The 21,225-nt window shown below is 39.2% G+C and overlaps 2 protein-coding genes across 5 annotated transcripts in view; both read left to right on the top strand.

The window, feature by feature from the left end:
• itgb2 (integrin, beta 2) overlaps positions 1–6,549 on the top strand; it is a 44,163-nt gene extending 37,614 nt beyond the window's left edge. For all 4 annotated transcript variants that reach the window (XM_067254907.1, XM_067254924.1, XM_067254914.1 and 1 more), the window contains one exon: positions 6,045–6,549. In XM_067254907.1, coding sequence (XP_067111008.1) covers positions 6,045–6,110 — 66 coding nt within the window. In that variant the 3' untranslated portion in view covers positions 6,111–6,549. The remainder of the gene's footprint in view (positions 1–6,044) is intronic.
• A 331-nt stretch (positions 6,550–6,880) lies between these two features.
• The window catches only part of vil1 (villin 1), a 91,394-nt gene continuing 77,049 nt past the window's right edge, over positions 6,881–21,225 (top strand). Inside the window, exons 1-4 of the mRNA XM_067254896.1 lie at positions 6,881–6,998; positions 14,101–14,206; positions 14,433–14,507; positions 14,704–14,900. Coding sequence (XP_067110997.1) covers positions 14,126–14,206; positions 14,433–14,507; positions 14,704–14,900 — 353 coding nt within the window. The 5' untranslated portion in view covers positions 6,881–6,998; positions 14,101–14,125. The remainder of the gene's footprint in view (positions 6,999–14,100; positions 14,207–14,432; positions 14,508–14,703; positions 14,901–21,225) is intronic.

Genomic DNA, 21,225 nt, shown 5'->3' with positions numbered 1-21,225 from the left:
AAACGCATGCTTGTCTCTTTACGTTATGTAGAGTGAGGAAATTTGCTGAAGGAGGTTCAACTGACTGCCATGTCACGCCTGTGTAGAAGGATCAAGACATTTTAATAAGATCCGACAACATAGTGATGGTGGCATACATCAACCTGTAGGGAGGGATGCGCTCTCCATCACTTCATTGCTCAGCGAAGGAAGTATAGACTTGGGCTTTTACACACCTGAGCTCCCTGAGAGCTCTGCACATTCCATGTCTGCTCAACAAGGGAGCTGACTTGATGTCAAGGGGCAACCCATGAGAGGACAACTGGAGGTTGCATCCATCCATCGTGTCTCTGATCTGGGCACGCTTCGGCCAAGCACATGTGGATCTGTTTGCATCACAAGCCAACACAGTGTTGTCTATGGTGACGAATTCAGAAAAAACACCCATTCAAAGTTGAAATTTAAAAGTTCAGAAGACTTCATCCTCACATTATCATCAGTGTTTGCAGCCTCTAATCTAAGCCAATCAAATTGACTTAAAACTTTGTGTATGTGTATTTAAGAGGAACCCAAATCGGTCTATAATCTGTTGACATTCTACTCACCAACTTATGTACCGTATTTTTTATTTTTCTTGTGGCTGTGCGGCTTATATTTTGATGCGGCTTATAGCACATTCTTATAACAAAACAACAGTAGAAACACTTTTTTCGTGAATGCTATTTAAATATTAGTTAAGTCCCGGGCAATAGAAAACATACATTACGCACTTACTTACTTTAGTTTTCGAAGTGTGTTACACAACGGCATGCTGTAAGATCGCCTACACTCGTGCATTTCTTGTTATCATTGTTCCCGTATCAAGTGCGGCCTATATTCAAATGCTTATACTCAGATTTGCAAACACAGCTCCCATTCTGGTGGGTGCGGCTTATTTCTAGAAAAATGCAGTAAATATTTTGGACACTGATGATAGAAACCACAGATCCTATTCCTCAAACAGGTTTAAGCCAATTCGTCTTTTACCACTTATAAAAAAGAAAGCTCACAAAACTCAGATCAAACTGTCAAACTAAGCAGTGCTGATCAAATATGGATCAAGATTCTGTTACTGCATTGCCTATTTCTCACCTAAGATGTTTTCAGAAACATATTTTAGTGACTGTTTGGCTGTAATATGAGAAACTTTGTAACCCGGCCACCATGTTGAAAACGGACACAAGGAGGACACAGAGGGACTCACATGAAGTAACATGAACACTCAAATGCACTAACATGCACTCTCACTTGCACTAATATGAACGCGCCACCGAATCCTCTATCAAAACAAAGAATAGAGAAGTTTGGATAACAACACAGGGAGTGTGACGTAATTCTTTGTCCCGGTCACTATAACTCCACTATATCTTTACACAAAAATTATAATAAATATGTAATAATTAGAATAATAAATAAAATATATGTAATAGTAATATAAATTTTATTTTCATGTGGTAATGCAGAAAGTGTGAAGACACCACAGAAACAATGCAAACACGCATTGTAGTAAAAACTATTGCATCAAACTAAAACTCGTGATTTGCACAGTACCTGTTTAAACACAAATCAGAACTGAAAACGTTTTTGGAATGCAGGCCAAATAATGTTTGGATATTGCTGACCTTCAACACCAAAACCTGTTGGCTACTTTACTCCAGCCCATTTTTCAAGGCCTGTAACTTAGGTTTGAGCTGTCTCCCGTCATCAAGATTTAAGAGGATAACCTGGATGAACTCAAAGAAGCCACTTAACTTCTCAGGGTAGCTCAAATGGAGAGCATAGATCAGTCCAGACAAAGTAGCAAGTGACTGCCCAAGATCTGTGAGTCATTACAACCTAATCTTCAAGGAAGATTGACACGTGGTTAGTATCATAGCGAACTCCTGCAGGCACCTCATTCATTGACCACTGCCACCAGAGCTACTGCTCCCTCCTGGGTTGTCTCGAACTCATCCTGAAAAGGGAATAAATGTCCAGTCAAGACAAGCAAACACCATCTCTACACCAGTTTTGCAATTAATACAACAACATTCAACATTCAGTTAAGCAAGGGGTAACCAACATTTTCAAGGCTAGATGATATGACGCCCACTACACAACAAAAATTAAGCAACGTAGAAAACTGCTCTAAAGGCAGCCAACAGGGCACACTACACTGTAAAAAAAAAAAACTAGTAAAAAAAACAGGAACAATCTGGCAGCTGGAACGCCAGATTAAACGCATTAAATTACAGTAAAAAAAAATATATATTAACATTAATTAACCGTACAATTATTGTAATTTTCCTGTACCAAATTTACAAGATATATCTGTAATATTACATTACAGGCTCTTTTATTAATTGAACTTCTCTGTAAAAAAACAGCATTTCTAATTTTAAATGTGTACTATTATCCTGAATAAACCAGATTTGCGGGGGAAAAAACTATTTGTAATTGTACAAACATATGTACGTTGTGTACGTTCACATTATAAACCCATTTTATGACACGTTTTTTTTTTTAACTCAATGTAAAAATACAGCACTTTCAATAAAAACAAGATATAACGATTTAACATTTTCATTCAAAACAAGTCGTGTGCACAACATACAGCATCCAGATGCTGTAATCAGTATCCAGATATTTACAACTGTAGCGTCAGCTAGCTGTATGAATTGGAGAGGAATATTGCTCGCTGCACGTTTGTCTTATAAAACAGGTTAGATCGCAATCTAACTGGACAACAGTTACACTCAAGATGAACACTTAATTTATCCAAACTACAGACCATCACATTACTACGGTGGCCGACATGTGCAAACGCACTGAAAATTAAGAAAACACATGCAAATAGACAAAAGACAAGCAAATTATGAAAACATCTTCATTAATTTGACAACACATGCGCAGCATTCAGCAAACGCGCTGCAAATACACTCAACAAAAAAAAATCTGTACAATTACAGATTTTACAGTGTTCTTGTCCTATTGAACAAATAAAGACAATGTATGCATAGGGAGATGTTAGGGTCCACTGTTCACATTCAATATCAATGTAATGTATGACACATATTTTACCTGATCCTCATATGCCATCAAAACGTCTTCCATCTTCTCACCAAAACTTCCAGCCTTAGGCCCCGTTTACACGGAGGAAAAACGCATATATGTTCATGCGGTTTGGCCTTTCATTTACACGAAAACTGAGGTTTTATCACGGAAAACGATCATTTCTAAAAACTCCGGCCAAAGACGAGATTTCTGAAAACTCTGTTTTTTTGTTGGCGTGTGCACTAAAGTTTTAGGTTCTCAAACGTCAAAATATGCAACAAAAAATGCATCACGTCATGTGAGCATCCTGACCCGGGTCATTTATTTGTGAATCGCGTTACATTTTTGAATCACAAAATACATTTGTGCATCGCGTTACATTTATTTGTGATTCATCCAAACAAATGAACCTCGCGCCATATTTACTATTGAAAGGAAAAGGAAGTCGATCGTGTTATTCGTAGTTGTTGTTGATTTTGAGAATTCTGATTGGTTTGCATGGCTTTATCCTTCTCCTTACACTGCCGCCTACAGGTTTGGCATAGTTATGATAGCGCTCGGGGCGTATTTATGCGGGTTAATGTAAACAGAAACATTTTTGAAAACGATCTTGGCCGGGTTTCCCAGATTCGTTAAGAAGCTCTTAACGCTAAGAGCTTCTTAAGAGCGTTCTAAGAACGCTCTAGAACGCTCTTAGAACGCTCCTAAGAAGCTCTTAGCGTTACGTTATTTTTGAAAATGGAGGGGAAGAAATATTTGTTTCTGTAAATACCCGGCTATGTGTAAACGTGGCCTTACTCTTTTAGCAGCTGAGGTGTATATTTGTCAAGTGCAGCAAAGAAGGCAAATGGATGATTTTGATCATCCTTTTAAGTGCCCTTTTAAGTTTTTACTCACTTGGGCTTCACAAAAGAGTGCAGGCCATGCTTCGGCAATGGGAGGAGCTGAATTCACAATTTCTTCACACCTGAGTGCGAAGGTGCGCTGCATATGTTGATGGATGACAATCTTGTCTCTTTCTGTCGATGTCCTCTTAAACTGCTCTACCATCTCAAGCCTCTGGGTCCCCAGTGTGTCCTTAGTTTCTCCATGGGGATAATTGGGAAGGAAGTTGACTTCCCCTCTTCTGGGTCTTTTGATGTTGGTCCTGGATGCAGCAGCCTCTGTATTTGTCCTTCTACGCTTTCCAGCATTCACAGCCACATCATTTCTGCCAGCCCTGCTCAGTATGGTCCTGTAGTTGCCCATCTTGAAGTGCAGGCTGTTCTGACAACCCTCATACCCTGTTGTGGAACCGTTTTCTTTCAGACAGGGGTGTTTGCTCACCAGAGCCTCTGCAGCCTTGCCAATCTGTTTGGAACTAGGATATGCTTTATACTTATATATTTCAGCAGCCATTACATCCAGCATGTTGTGCTTTGATCCCTGGTCAACCTGACAGTTTTCCCCTCTCTCACAAAAGCAGAGTTGCCCTCTCTTAGAGCATACTCCACCTCGTATGAGAATGTTGGAACAACAAAGACCTCTGGCCATCGGCAAAGACACGCTCGTGAATCTGTTTTATCAGACAGTAACACTGTGTCATCTGTGCTGGTTGAACTCAGATATAACTCAAAAAGTCTATTTTAATGGTTGCCTTGGATGGCAGGTCCTATATGTCAACTAAATTGCATAAGGCATTGTCTAACCCCTTTCACCTCAAATATGAGGGCACTTACAGTCTCTGGACGAGAGGGCAAAATAAGCCTCTCAGCGTTGACATCATCAAGGACGACCCTTAGTTTCAGAACATCAGTCGCTTCCATTTACACTATATTAGCTGCCTAGACCAACCACACACAGTATATCAACTGTTTGTTTCTTCTTACTGTCTGTGCCGCAACAGTTTAATGTAGTGCAGCTGACAATTTTTCTAAGATGCCCTCAAAGCACATGCACCTTACACATGGTTAATAGTAGAAAATGGACATTATCTTAAAATATTTTGTCCAGTGTGCCCAGGGAGGTGATTAGTGTTCATGGAAGGCTGAGGATGGCTGCTTGGTGTGGTGCTGCTCTTTTACTCAGACACTGGAATCAGAATCAGAATTCGTTTTATTCGCCATGTAGTTATACAAACACGGAATTTACTGTGGCAGAATGAAATGTTTAGTTGTGAGAATTAGCTTACTGGAAACTTTTTAGGCAAACTGTGCCATTTGGTCATTAGCTGACACACAGATTCCACCATATGGCTCTTGCTTTTATGATTTTTTAGGTCATACCACCGCAGATGCTCAACATGCCTCATTTATAGAACGTACGTGCGTCGAATGTCCGTGAAAACGTGTACAAACAAAACACAGAAAGTGCACATCCCACTCCAGTTTTCCTTTTATAAATCACAACTTACTGGAAATTAAGCGCACGTGCGGGAGCACATGGTCACTGACACGCCCCAAATTAACATTAATAGGGTTAGGGTTAGTAACACTTTCAGGTGTGGTAAATTAACTGATTGTTATTGACCTTTTAACCTAATTTGTCCTCATGTTCACCTAATTAACTTTTTTAAACACTGGGAACGCTATAGCACGGCAAACGTGACATTTACAAATCAGTGAAAGGTTATTTTGCTGCTGCTCAACAACGAAAACGGAGATGGCAAAAGATGTGGAAAGTTGCTAGATTTGTTGCTCGTCGTTGATAAGATTTTTTTTTCACTAGGGAAGGGGAAAATTCATTAAATATGGCAACACTGTGGCCAGTAATTTGCCACACAGTAGTTCTCACAGTCAAATAAAAGGCAATTTTTCATATCTTTCACCATTGAAGTTTTCTTAAATATTGTCTCGGACTCATTAGCTGAGTGTATTGTCCCATCCCTACTCCTTACTTATGCAAAGAAAGTTGTGTATGCACGTTTTTGTTCTCATTGACAGTTGAGACACGTGAGGCATATAGCTGACATAAAGCTCTTTATATCTATACTTTTATATTTGTCCCATCAACAGGCTGATAACCCCCTGTTCAAGAATGCTACCACCACTGTGACGAATCCAACCTTCACTGGAGAATAAGACCAGACTCCTACACATCATTCTATATTACATGTTGTTAGGTTAACATTGATTAACAATTGTATTCATTTTCTCTTAATTAAATCTTTAGTATAATAATGTGTTTATTTCTTACGTGGATGAAAATCAAGACAGTTTAACAGTTTTAATCCTTCTGAATTTGTATCCTTTTGTAGTATTTATCGCATTTCGGTCATCCTACTACTGTATAATGTACAAAAACATTATGACTGGTAATGTTCAAAACCATTATGATCTGCAGTATGGTATAAATCAAGGAAATGTTCTTCATTGTTCTATTTTACAAATAAAGGGAATGTTTGAAATTCCACTCTTAATTGTGTAGGTGTCACAAAAAAGAGGAGACAACCTGGATACAATCACATGGCACTACTTGTTTTTGCCAGTATAAATAAAGCGTCTTGTTTGTAAGCAGAAACATGCTGCCATTGCTTTTTGTAAATTCTGCCAAATTAGTCCCTTAGTGAAAGAGGTTCTAAAAATGCAGCAGGCACGTCCTTTTTACATCTTCTACCAACTCTTTCTTCCACGGCGAGGCACAAGTATAAAGGGAGGGCCATTGAACTGAACTGGTGTATTGGTCAGGACTGAGCTTCAGGGTTATTTCAGGAAAGGGGGGTCAGAAACTTCCTGGAGCCCAAGTGGCAGCGTCTCAGCTCCATTGGCTTGTTTCCTTTCTGAGGGTAAGCATCAAAGCAGTACTAAAGGCTTGGTTAATGAGTTCAGGAAGCCAGAGAAAGAGGCTGGCCACAAAGGGGTGAAGTTCACTGGAAATCAAGCAAGTGTAGAGAAAGAGAGAGAAGGTGAATGTGTATGATAGCTGGACACAGCACTGTCAAGGAGACACACACCCTCCACCTGACATAGGTAAGTGTGAACAGTGTTTGAACAGAGCAAATTCTTTTGTAATTTTTTCGGCTGAAAAGGCTTTGATTTTGAGATGTACTGCGTTATGCAGTGGGAAAGTAATGCAGGCCACTGGGATCTTAAAAGGAATTACATTAAATATAAAGACGGCAGGGCTACAAAAGTTGTGTGTGTGTTTGGGTGCGTTATACATTGTGTGGTGTACGTGTGTGTTTACTGTTCTACAGTTTGTACCCTGTTCTTGTCATGTATCATATATTTCAATTCTGTAATTTAATGCATTAACTTGTCAGGGAACCTTGCATATTTGTTTGTGTCTGCAGTATGACAGGTACATTAGGGTATCATCCATCCATCTTGACAAAATATGCACAGTAGTCAATAAGTGTATACTGTATGTGCCCATAGAGTAGTGCAGTAGAGCTTCCCATAATCTGCTTCTATCAGAATTTTCCCAAGCTGTCCTCCACTCTAATCAGCAGTGTTCAGGGGGTATGTGTGTAGCATTGATGCATGATTTCCACGAGACAAAAGCAGGGCCCATTAAGGGTCCAAACAGTTGTGTACTGTACAGAGGATCTCTCAGTTAGCCTCCCTCCCACATTTCATGGCTGGTTTAACTCTCTGAAGCGCCGGCTCTCAGTGATTGGGCCAAATCTGATCAAGACGACCCACAGCGAGTCCATAGTTTTTTAGTCCATAGAGTCCATAGACAGAAAGACCAGTGTGAGAGAAGTGACAGTGGAGAGCTGGGAAGAGGTAAGGGTATTTTTTAAACTAGAATGTTGTGCTTTTTTGTGTGATAAAGGTTAGGTTTGTCTGTGTCTATTTGTTGGTTTATAGTGCTTTACAGAGCTATCACAGTAGAATAATAAACAAAAGGGCTTAACCAATTGTACATTCCATCCCAGATTTGGGCTGCTGGGGGTGTTAGTAAAAATCCCATTAAGATTAATTTAAGATCTCATACTAGTATCCATAGATTTCTCACAGTTTGAAAAAGTTAAACTACGGACTCACTTTTTATTTGTGTGCTTGCTAGTCACTATGGAACCAAGAAAATGTTCTCAAATGTTGATGGCCATGCATGTGCAGGTGCTTTTCACCTAGGGGCACACATCTGCTGAGTGTACCTCTGATGTGGGTGCGGTCACATCTGTTACATTGGTGGGGGGTTCGATCCCAGGTACGGGAGAACGTTGGCCGAGTGTACCTCCAACGGGGGCGCGGCCACGTCTGTTACATTAGTTCTGTCAAACGATTAAAATATTTAATTGCAATTAATCGCATTAATGTCATAGTTGCGATTAATCGCAATTAATCAACATTTTATCTATCCTAAATGTCCCTTGATTTCTTTTTGTCCCATAATATTTTCTCATTTTAATGCTCTTATCAACATGGAAAAGTGGATTGGATTGCTTGGTGCAAATGTTTTTTTTGTTATACAATAAAGAACCCCCTTTGAAGATTATTCTACGACGTTACCGGCAGTAGAAATGGAATTGCGATTCAAACAGTACCATCTGCTAACTGAAAATATGCCCCCAAAAACGTAAATAAGCTTGACATTTATTAAGGGGAAAATCCCTCATTCATAAAAAGTTCACTGGCAGCGGACATTGTCAGTAACAACGCAAAATGCGATATAGCCCTGTGTGGAGAAGCTGCCCCGGTAAATTGTACTACTACAGTACAGTACTAGACTACTGCTGTGTTCGTCTTGGTAGCGATTGCGTTGGTTGAATTGGATTTAACGTTCCGTTGTACGGTTTAGGCTGAAATTAATTATTTTCATGAACAGATTGACAATGTTTAGGCTGTTGCTATACAAGCAACTCAATCGCTACCAAGACGAAACTTTTGACACCTAGGTTGTCTATGTAGTCCAAATATTGACTGAGGCTTAGGGGGGCAAAAATAAATAATAATAATAAATATATATGTGAGAGAACAAAGGTTGTGCCCTTGTCGAAGGCTAAGCACACCCAATAAGAAAAGGTAGAAACACTTAAGTGGCTTCGCCGCTTCGCGGCTTGGCCACCAATTATTTCACTATTTAAGTATTTCATGGTCCATTTACCAACGCTAAACAGCTCCCCCAGTCGATTGCATTTACATTTCACATTTACATTTCACAACGTGTTGTGTCGCAGTGCTTCATTAATTGTGTTATCTGTCAAACTCGCCCATAAAAGTCAGTGGGTGGGGCTAGCGCGAATCTAGTCTGATCCAGTGCTTGGATAGAGACGATGGAGGATCTTCATGAACTTTGTAGGGAGTTGGTGAGATACATTTTAGACTTACCTGAGGATGTGGAAGCAGGACCTGCTGACCCAGAGCATGTAGCGAGTAAAGCAGAGGAACTTATTGAAGTTCTTGGAGTTATTTCCACCTAAGTGTTTCTACCTTTTCTTATTATACGATAAGTTTCTCCTCCATCTTGAAATTGTAAAACCTAGAAATGTTTACCATGACCAACAGTTGCTACGTTACAAGAAACCAATCCAATTGGCCAACGCTAGCGTTTTCACGCATTTTCTCCTCATTTACATAAAGTTGAGAAAATCTAACTTGCAACGCTCCGCTCACCTTCCCACAATACCCTACGTGAGTGTCAATGCCTGGTTTCATTGAAAATCAATTGGAAGCCGACGCACCGCGCCGCCCGCTCCGCTGTAGTGGACACGCACCGTGAGGGTGGGGTCTTGGTCAGCCCACAATTTCCAGAAAGGATGTGTGTGGGTGTCTCGCCAAGCTCGTGCGCGTGACAAGGGGATTAGCTGGCTGAGCGGTTAGGGAGTTGGGCTATTAATCATAAGGTTGTTGGTTCGATTCTCGGCCGTGCAAAATTATGTGTCCTTGGGCAAGGCACTTCACCCTACTTGCCTCAGGGGGAATGTCCCTGTACTTACTGTAAGTCGCTCTGGATAGAGCGTCTGCTAAATGACTAAATGTAAAATGACCAAATGTCAAGGGGCAGGATGAGTCTGCGCGCTGTGGAGCAATTCAATTGAATTCAATCAAATTTTGACATATCAAGGTGAAATTGCGTATGGTAATTCAGAATGATGTAATCTTGAAGCCAATAAGGTTTGAAAAACCATCAGTCAAAATTATATTTGATTTATTAACACCAAGATATTGTGGCAATGTGGACATTTACATAAATAAACTTCTTTCTGCCATTTTGCATTGCAGTCATTATTCAATTTGAGAATATATAGAAAGACAAATCTGTAACAAATTTCAAGTCGTGTGGATCTATGGTTCATGAGGAGAATGGTTTTGAAGGTTGTACCAAATTTGGACAGTACAAGAAAAGTCTGACGATATGGGTCCTTGAGGCTTTTTTGTTCCCCATGAGAAATAAGGCATGTCTACCTACCTATGGGCGTACATGGGCCACTAGCCGTCTGGGAGTAGTGAGTGACCTGTTGTATCATTGGGCCAAATTTGAAAAAATCAGGTTGAAGACTTTTTGAGCTATTGATCCATTTAACGGAGAAATATAATAATAATAATAATAATAATAAAACTAACAAAAACAATGGGTTTCCTCCTACCAGAGGAACAATGGTTGTGCTCTTGCCGAAGGCTTGAGCACACACAATAAGAAGAAAAGGTAGAAACACTTAAGGTGGCTTCGCTGCTTGGCCACCAATAACAATAGGGTTCTCCTACCGGAGGAACCCTAATAAAATTAACAATAACAATAGGTTTCCTCCCGACGGAGGAATCCTAAAAAGGTAGATACACTTAAGTGGCTCCGCAGCTTTGCTGCTTGGCCACCAATAATAGTTAAGAGATGGCCTTTTTCAGTACACCTGTATGCAGACCATCTCCACTTTCAATATATGGTATGTAAGGTCATAAAAAATTAAAATGGAGTGTGCATGTGTGAGAGCGAGACAGAGAGGGAGAGGTAAAGGCAAAGTCCAGGTGCTGTAAAAAGGCAAGTTCTGAGATCTAAAGGTGACGGTTGTTTCATAGATCCAGGCCACATCTCTTTCCATTCTCTCTTCAACATCGGGTAAGTCCTGTTCTGCTACCAACAAATATCTGAAGAATTGTCTATGCAGAATATGTCGTGGTAGTTGTGTACCATCTTAACCAAGAGCAGCCAGAGTATTTAAAAACAAAACTGGGCAGTTATGTTGAATGTTCAGAATCAGCCATACAGAGAGTTTGTGTTTTCCTCTCCTAAGACATGGAGTTAAATAGGGAAAGGATTTCTGAACAATTATGCAAATGTAGTAAAAATTATATTCTTTAAATGCACTTTGTCATAAACAAAGTATTCAAAGGTAAACTGTCCATATGATTATTGTACAGAAGAGGCCACAGAAACAAGATACACATTCATTTAGGGAACTAGGATGTGGCTCCAGGTGCAGTGCCTGGAAAATATAGATTGTGCTAAGCTTCACAAATTATATGCTTCCTTTTGCTTCATGTGCTTAGTATCTGGCATTCTATTGTGCTATAGTTAATGATAAAAATGTTATATACTAACTATTGTCAGTCTGAGATTCTATCAACACTCATAACACAAAAAAATATTTAATTCTATCTCAACCCAAGGTAACACTCTTTGAACTGGCCTGAGGCCATTGATTGGTTGAGTCATATTGTTAGCCAATGCATTGGGAGGGTTCTCAGTCCACCAGCCACTTGGAGTTTACCCTCACCAACTTTTATCTCAGTTTCATTTAACAGAAACACTGAGTGTGTTGATGACTATGTGTTGTAATTTTCTCTCATAAGATCTCTAAACAGAAGTAAAAGGGAGGAAATTAAGTCACTGTTATTGGTTTATGATAAACAAACTCAAGGCCCCATTGTAACAATGCAAAACCAGCCTAAGCTCTAAGTAAACACAATATTCCAAATAGACAGACAGACATCTCCTCATTCCTCAAAAATTTGAATACTAAATGTAGAAGCTGCATGAAATGTTGCATATAATGTTCTTGGCACAATGAATCAAGGAAACTGAAAAGAGAGATAGTTTGGTTAGTTTAGTTTATCTCACACAGCAGATACATTCTTGTAAATTGCTAATTGCTTAATGGTAATATTACAGTCTTCAGCAAATATTATATTATTCAACATCTATATTATTGTCTTTTGTTAAATGTTTTGTAGTAAAGTGCAAATATCCATTTACATACTCAATACCCAATTAGAAAAGCATTAAGCAGAATTTTCTCTGTGGTTTTGAACAGCTTTTTATTTTACTCAGGACAGGGCATTTGGTTGATTGACAAACACAATGTAAATTATTTCAACAATGGCTGATGTTTGGCCTAGTAACTTATGGAAGCAGCTGGCAAATGTGCGTCAAGAAAAGCAAAGCAAAGAGAGAATAATGGGCCTCATTCTTGAACGCAGTTAAGAAGAATTTAAGAAGGAATTTCTTCTGAATTGGATTTAGGGAAACATTTGGCATTCATGAAAGTTTTCTCATCTGGGATTTGTTCTGAACTTCAGAAGACTTTCCTAACTCGAAATACCAGTCGTAAATCGGCCAGAGTTGTCTCAAATGCGATTCCTTAAAAAACCACAAGGGGAATCGCATTTAAGAAAACTGTGTTAGAAGTGTTAATGAATTTGTGAGAAATCGTTGGTGATTGCGTTCACATCAACTCTACAGACATCCTCGGATTAAAATAATTATAATAATTTACCTTGCTTAGTGTGCACACTGTTAGATCCAGTGGAGAACAATTCCACTGCTCTTCTTACTGGTATGATGTTGTATGTGACAAATAAAACCTTTTAATTGCACTTGGACTTGAACATCATATAAATTCAACCAGGCCATCCAATTATCACTGATCACTCGACCTTTTTAAAGGGAAGAGTGTGCACCCTAGGCATACAATATGGCACAATTGCTTTTCGCTTGGACATAACGTGCGTTTCTGTTGCTTTCCTAATTGTGTCGATTCTGACTGCACACGTCACTGCTGTTGCGTGCCCTTATAAGGAGCTGTCGGGGCGTGTATGTATGCGAATGAAGGAGCACGAGGACGCGCTTTCAACTTAAGTAAACTCTTTCGGGGGAGCACAGCTCAGAAAACTTCTGCTGCGTAGGAACACATTTTCAAGGGTTCATGAATTTGGCGGATGTCTTTTTCTTACGTTGTTTTTCCAAGGCCGTAAGAAACATTTCAGAAGAAACTTCAGAACATGTTCGAGAATGAGGCCCAATGTCTTCACAGCCCACAGATAATAATTTTTTTACTTAGCACAGTTTATCAGCAATCATTAAGATATCAGTATGCTGTTGCAACAGCACCTCTTGTGCTCGATAGAACAGCAGTGCATTATTTGCAGATAGTTTCAATTAAGTAAACATATTGTGTCCAATGCCAGTCCAAGCAAAATGCTTGATGACAGCAGTCACAGTATGAATTGGTTATCTCTTCAATTGTGCTCAACAAGCATAAACATGTCAAACATTGCATTTTGTTGAGGGTGTGTTGAGTACAGTATGCATATTTTTTCCTTTGGAAATGTCATAAATGTTGATGTTACACTGGATAAGCTTCATGTTGAGAAACAACATGGACTGTTGGACCGTCTTTAATAATAATTTCGAAAAGGGAAGCTCCTCCTTAGTTCTGCATTACAGAATGCACTGTTCAAGATTGGTTGTGGTCTACGTGGTTTTAAGCCTAGTTCCTGTTTCACAGGCAGAAACGGTTTCGCTTGTTATTTTGGGAGATAAAAGTATGCTGTTTCTGTCAGGACTCAACCCATCACTTGTGGTGTAAGCACAAAGAGAAAAGGGCCTACCTTTCACAGCAGGTTATGAAGCTAGTTTAGGAAATGTAAACATTTTAATGTAGGTTTAATGAATGAAAGTCCTTTCAATGAATAATGTATAGTACACTACATGATCCCTTTATGGAATTTCTGGAGAAAATTTTTTTTTTTTAAGAGCCATACAATACCCAATGGATTTGATGCCATCTTGTACAGCTGTTGAAAAATATAATCAACATGGAGAAATATTATGGACAAGACACTGCCTAATATATGCAATTATTAAAAACATTATTAAGTCATGGATGTATTTCTCTTTACCTGTTAGGTCATTTCCAATTTTACCAGGCAACATGCCACAGATCCAAGTCAAAACTCCCGTTAAGAAAGTCCTCAATAAAACCACACCTGGGTTGCAGATATGGAGAATAGAAGTAAGTGATTGATTTGGTCTTGCATGAGCATAATGAATGTTAACAAAACCTGAAAGAAAGATGGTATTTCTCTAAACATTGTTATATTTGATCTCTTTCTATTAAAAAGATACAATATAAAATATTTTGTAATTTTTGAGCTTGCATTTATTACTATTTGTATTGGTTGAGTGTTGCTGTTCTTTGTGTACCACATATGATTCTTATGTATTTACCTGTTGGTTAGGACATGGAGGTGGTTCCCTTCCCTTCAAAAGCATATGGGCAATTTTTTGAAGGAGACAGCTATATCATCCTATATGTAAGTATTTCTCCTTATCCTCTGTGTCTCCCTACATAAAACCTGAAAAGGAAATTAATTTCAAGCATTGCTATTTAATTGCTACCGTCCATATCCTAAAAATATTTAAACCATCAACTGTTTACAACTATACTTTCCCAAATCGTGAATCAAAATGGCCATTGCCTAAAACAATTATGTCTGCATCATCCTGTAGACTACTCAGGTACACAGCTCTTTCACCTATGACATCCACTTTTGGTTGGGGAAGTCCACCTCTCAAGATGAGCAGGGGGCGGCAGCCATCTACACCACCCTGATGGATGACCATCTGGGGGGAGTGGCTGTACAACATCGTGAGATGCAAGGCTACGAGAGTGACACTTTCCGAGGATACTTCAAACAGGGCATTGTGTAAGCATAGGCCCCACCCACATCCACACAGAGATTATGGTGTAAGCATAGATTACACCCACACATGCTAAAATGATTGTGTCACACCACACACTCAGACACCATGACACCATGTGCCAACCTCTTGCTTCTCAGGGCCCAATTTAGAATTTCTGCCTAAAATGACATGATAAGTGAAATGACAAGTTACAGAAGATAATGTAAGAGGTCATCAAAGTGTCCCCTCAAGATTTTGCCAGATATCTCCATAACATATCTAAAAGTGCCCAAATTGGCCTAAGGGTTCAGATTGGCTACATAAGTGTAAACAACTGTGATAATGTTATACAAACCCATATTACAGCAGACATTCCTGTAACACTGTACTGATGGGAAAATTATTTACATGTAGTCATTTTAGCAGATGCTCTTATCCAGAGTGACTTACAGTAAGTACAGGGACATTCCCCCAAGGCAAGTAGGGTGAAGTGCCTTGCCCAAGGACACAACGTCATTTGGCACGGCCGGGATTTCGAACCAACCTTCTGATTAATAGCCCGATTCCCTAACCGCTCAGCCATCTGACTGATATTATAATTTACCACGGAGTTTCTGTGATGCCATATTGTACTTCCTTAACCACTATCAGTCCAAAATATTTAGTTTATAGTTTATTGACATAAATAATATTATTCAATGATGAATGATAAGTCAAACTTAGCCTACATATGTTTTAATTGTATGGTAGTCTGTAATTTTGCACGTTTAGGCTGATGCTACATAAACATAAAACATTTATTGGTTAATAGTCTATATTTAAAAAACAATGTAAAACATGTACTTAGATGTGTTTAGTAGGTGGATGTTTTTACATTTATCAATTAAGTAAAGGTCTATAATAAAGGACCTCAACGTACGTATTGTTCATGTCAATCATGGCGTGTCATGGAACAGGTGACACACCAAACATAATGGCAACAACCTATTGCTTCTCAGTGCACGTCCCTCTGGTGGGATTTTTGAGAATTACATGATATGAAAAACAAAAAAAAGTTTAACCTTTCCTGCTGACGACCACGTTCAATCCAATCAAGTTTGGCACTTTTGGAAACCTCTGGGTTTCCCGTTTCGAACAAGCCATGCATGGTCATATTAGGTCTAGGTTACAATCTAGGAGCAGAGATGTCAGGATCTGTTGAAAAACTGAACTAGTGTCTTGTACATTTACATTTAGTCATTTAGCAGACGCTCTTATCCAGAGCGACTTACAGTAAATACAGGGACATTCCCCCGAGGCAAGCAGGGTGAAGTGCCTTGCCCAAGGACACAACGTCAGTTGGCATGACCGGGAATTGAACTGGCAACCTTCGGATTACTAGCCCGATTCCTTCACCGCTCAGCCACCTGACTCCCTACAAGACACACAAGACACTTCAGTGCACACATTGTTTAGACCTCTGCACTGGCCAATTATGACTTTTCATGTTCATGACACCTAGGTAGCTAGATAGCCAATGAGCTAAGCTTTCTAGAAATATGTAGTGGGTGGGACATACAGGCTTCTAGAAACATGCTCGCTCAACGTAGGGAGGCATAAGGAAATAGCAGACACAGTGAAAATACAAAGAAGCCTCAGTAAACATAAAACATAATACAGTCAATCAAAACTAAATAGCAGCAACAATAATAAATAAACAAACATAATACAAAAAGATAAATAATCAAAGATTTACAAATAAACATTAACACCTAAATAATTTTGTACAAGGTTACACAGTTGAACCTTTAGATTAGTGAGTTCCAAATATTTCCGACGGTCCCCACAGTGTAAGTTATTTTGTTTCGAAATGGTAGCTATCTATCTTAGATAGCTGCCAGGCTAAGTTACCTAGCGTTAATCTTGTAGCAATGCTACTACCATGCTAGTGTTACTTGCTAGCCTTCTAATTAGTACATTTTGAAACTATACTAAAGCGTTTATGGCAAAGTCTTTGTCTATCGGAAAATATTCTATTGGAATGTTCGAAACACATATTTGTGATGTTACACAGTGGGACCCACATTTAAACAATCACATATTTGTGACGCTACTCATTAATGGGTTAAGGGCTTTTTTGTCATGCATACATTTTAAGGGATTTGAGGAAGATCACCAATTCTTTCTGGAAATGCAAGAGGATTGGATGATTTAAAAAAAATCTAGATAAATACTTTACTGGTCTGGAACAGGTCACCTTGTCCCTCAGTTAGGTCTCAATATGGGTTAGATTAATATACATTAATCTGTTACTCATCATCGGGAGGAGCAACAGGTCCATCCTAGTCAATGACTCAATCTGTATCCTCAATCTGAAGAAAATATACATTGGATACTGTTAGTATCCAATGTAGTTAAGGTTTGGTTGGTCTGTTAAGGAATATGTTTTGAATGAGATTGAACTTGCTCTGAAGTGTGTGATAAGTTCTGTCCTCCAGCTGGGGGACAGAAGGACCCTAACCCTATTTGTTAAGGTGAGCGGTTGACCTCAAAAGACAGTGGATGTTGGTCCCCAACAGTTGAAGATGGCAATCAATTATCTAAAGCATAATAGTCACAGAAGATGAAGGTCTTCATCAGGCCCACTATGTTTTCCTCAAGATGTTTTAGGGCTGTTGTAATACATTTAGCAGACGCTCTTATCCAGAGCGACTTATAGTAAGTACAGGGACATTCCCCTGAGGCAAGTAGGGTAAAGTGCCTTGCCCAGAGACACAACATCATTTGGCACGGCAGGGAATCGAACTGGAAACCTTCTGATTGGTAGCCCAATTCCCTTACCGCTTAGCCATCTGCCCCCTAGTATTAACTACAACACACCAAAGATCACTTGAGACATTTCACTGATTGAGTAAACTACACTGAAAAAAACCTAGTTGAAGTGGTTGGATTGTATCACAACGATAATATCATTTTTATATTTGGGTACTTGGTCTAGATCCCCAGGGGTTGGGTACAGGTCTAACTAATCCATGTCCATAATCTTTTACTTCTAAATTAAAAATAATTCTCAAATTGATTGGAATTTATAAGGCTCTCTCTTTTATACATTTATAGTTGTGTTGTGGTGTTTGCTTGTTTATTAATACATATACTTGATCTATAATCAGTTATTTAGTTAGAGGGGGCACCACCCTGATATTGAGTTAGGATATCAAGAAAACTTAGGTTTAATAAGTAATAATCAGTCTTCTGAAGGAATGAATGTGTAGAGCGGATCAAATAATGTGAGGGATCAGAATACGCGATTTAAAACACATTTACATTACATTTAATGAATAGTACTGGATATGGGCTATTTGTTATTGGTTTTAGTAAGAGTTTGATGGGCTAACATCAAAACAAAACATACAATGAGTCAAATGGAAAGAGAGGGAAGGGGAGGAGAAAGAATCAAGGCCTTTGTCTAATAACGGGAATGTCTAGTGGTAAACTAATGGTAGTTTGTTTTATGTGTAGTCTAATCAAAACACACACAATATTACTTACTTCATGCCAATGTTACAAGTAAGAAATATAGCTTGTCGCATTTACGTTCGCCGGTGTGTTGAAGTTGTGGGTAGAAAGCCGAGTTTAAAGCCAAGTTTAAATCTAGTATATTTTACATTTATTTATTTAGCAGACGAATCTGTGTAATCCTATAAAAAAGATTCCTTTAAATCCGCAGTGAGAATGAGTTTGTCGCAATTAGAATTGCATTTGGTTACTCCTGCAGAATTGTGCAGAAAGTGTTGCAATCACTAATGTTGAATCTCAGGAGCTTGGTGAGATTCTTTTTGAATGCCTATCCGTTTTCTGGACTGGCGGTACAAATGTACTCAGTGAGAGAGTATTTGTTGTTGGTATTTATAATCTACATAAAGGGGAGTGTCTTCAATCAGGTAAAACAGTTCCATTGGTCAGTTCCTTGGTTGGGGTGTTGTCCAAGGTGGTTCACAGTTAAATGTGAACTTGAATGCAATATAAAAATTAGTTGTGGGCATAGATTAATTTTTTAAATCTAGATTAATCTCACTGTAATCTTGGCGTTAATCTAGATTAATCTAGATTAAAAATGGCTCATTTGAATTCCACCAAAGGCATTCAGAATATGTGTGCTACCCAAATAATGACTAAAAGTAAGTCTTTGAGAATGGGTTTCTCAAGCCAGGTGGCGAATTAGACCAGGAGCTCATCTCCTGTTTCCAAAATGCATCACAAACTGCTTGAGAAAAGCTGTTATACTATGATAATTGGTGATGAAAATAAATTATGTTCAATAAGATGTACTTGTGTTTATTAACTGTTTATTAGTTAGCTTGGCTGAGAGCTGTGCTGACGGGCTTGCCTCGGTTGCACTCAAACATCGTAGTTTGACGACGACTCTTCCCCTGCGCTACATCAGTGCTTGGCCCGGCATCTTCCGCATTAGCTAAGGGATGCTTTGCGTTTAGGTGGTATTTGAGACTAGAAGAATTCCTACAGTAAACTAATTCCGCATAGCACAAAGTGCAAACAACCTTAGTCTTGTCAAGGTTTCCATTGGGAAGCTTCTTAAAAATACATTTTCCCTGAAGCAAACCAGGCGGCTTCATAGCTGCATCCATGTTAGCACGTCACGTTTGATGTGATAATTTCAAACACAAGGCATACACACAGGTTCGAAGACTCGTTCTCGCCCCCTACAGTGCAATTCGGCTAGGTATACATCCGTGCTAAAATATCAAGGTGAAAGTCATCATAGCTTGCGTAGTATAGACCCAGCTCCCAACCCAACTTTGAGAATAGATTAACGGCAATATTTTTTTTATCGCCGATAAGAGTCGCAGCGCGTTAACGCGCGTTAACGGCCCACCACTAATAAAAATTTATTAAATCCTTTAAAGGTTTGTACCTTGCATATACTTCAAAATCTATTTACACAACATTGATACTGTTGTAGTAGATAACAATACATTGGATACCAAGGTTGACTGATTTATCATAACATGAACAGAAGTTACATTAAAACATCAAATTAAATCAATACAGTATCAAAGTGAAAGCATTCAGTGTCACACAAATTCCTATAATCCTTCTAGTGTCCACAAACAGTGACGTCCTTGAGAAATGTTGGTACGTCCATTAAAAGGTAAATTTTGATTTATCTCTTTGTTTGATCCAGAGTTTCTCTGGAGTAAGAAAAGGCTGAGGAAGGTGGGTCACTTGGCTGGCCCTTCTCTCTCCCATGGGGAGAAGGAGACACCATGGGCCTCATGTATAAAAGATTGCGCAGCTTTCATATCAGAAAATGGCGTACGGACAAAACTACGCACAGAAATATTCACATGCAGAAAACCGGTTGTACGCCGGGTCCTGCGCACCTTTCCTTTATAAATCACAATCAATGTGAGATTGACCGCACGTGAACGAGCCACTGACCCCGCCTTGCCTCCTCCCATAAATGAATATGCAGATGGACTATTAATGCGCTCCTGAGGTCATTTCTTTGTCTGAATTAAAATGAAAAACTAAAATGAAAAACACGCAAAATCTCACAGACTGTGAGATCGGGGTTCTAACAACAGAGGTGGAGGCGAGAAAATGTGTCCTGTTTGGCGGCCTTTCATCAGGTATTAGCAACAAAAGAAAGTCGGCGGAGTGGAAAACTGTCATTTTTGCGCCCTTTCTTGTTTTTAACCTGTAGCACTTTGAGATTTAGCTAAATATAAAGTGCATTACAAATAAAAGTATTATTATAGGGCCGTAGATGCTGTGGGGGAGAACCGGACCATGGCAGAAATTAAGAAGAAATAGTCCGATGTAAAACTCGAAATTAAGAAACGAGTGGTGGCGCATCGTAACAGCATGGCATCTATAGGGTTAGCGAGTCATGCATTTCCTGAGTGATTTTGTCGTCCAGAAAGATAGCGACATTGTAGCACAAAACAAGACTGTCATAATTTTTTATCAAGCATTTAAGCCGAAAATATTACATTTATGGGACTCTGGATGATCTGTCCGCCATTGTTGCAGGTAGCACAGTATTCACATACCCCTAGGTTTCAAGTAAGCTCCCAACCTTACTTGGTTTTAAGGGGTGTATACCCCTTCGTCTTAGTCCTACCCCTAGCTCAAAAAGAGTATTGGGACACCAATTACTCTCACGGGAACGCACAAAACTAAGGGCTAGGGGTTAGGGGTAAGACAGAGTATTGGGATTCGGCCTTAAACTAGCATTTCATTGTGTGATTTTGAAAAATACTTGGTGATAAAACACCCATATCTAAGATAAGTCAAGAAAATAGGGATTTTATCAAGGGTATTTTTATATTTTCTTTCTCTTCACCG

Source organism: Osmerus mordax, chromosome 2 (assembly GCF_038355195.1).
Source record: "Osmerus mordax isolate fOsmMor3 chromosome 2, fOsmMor3.pri, whole genome shotgun sequence".
Classification (NCBI taxonomy): domain Eukaryota; kingdom Metazoa; phylum Chordata; class Actinopteri; order Osmeriformes; family Osmeridae; genus Osmerus; species Osmerus mordax.
Note: the sequence above shows the minus strand (reverse complement) of the source record. Positions and strands in the feature narration are given on the sequence as shown.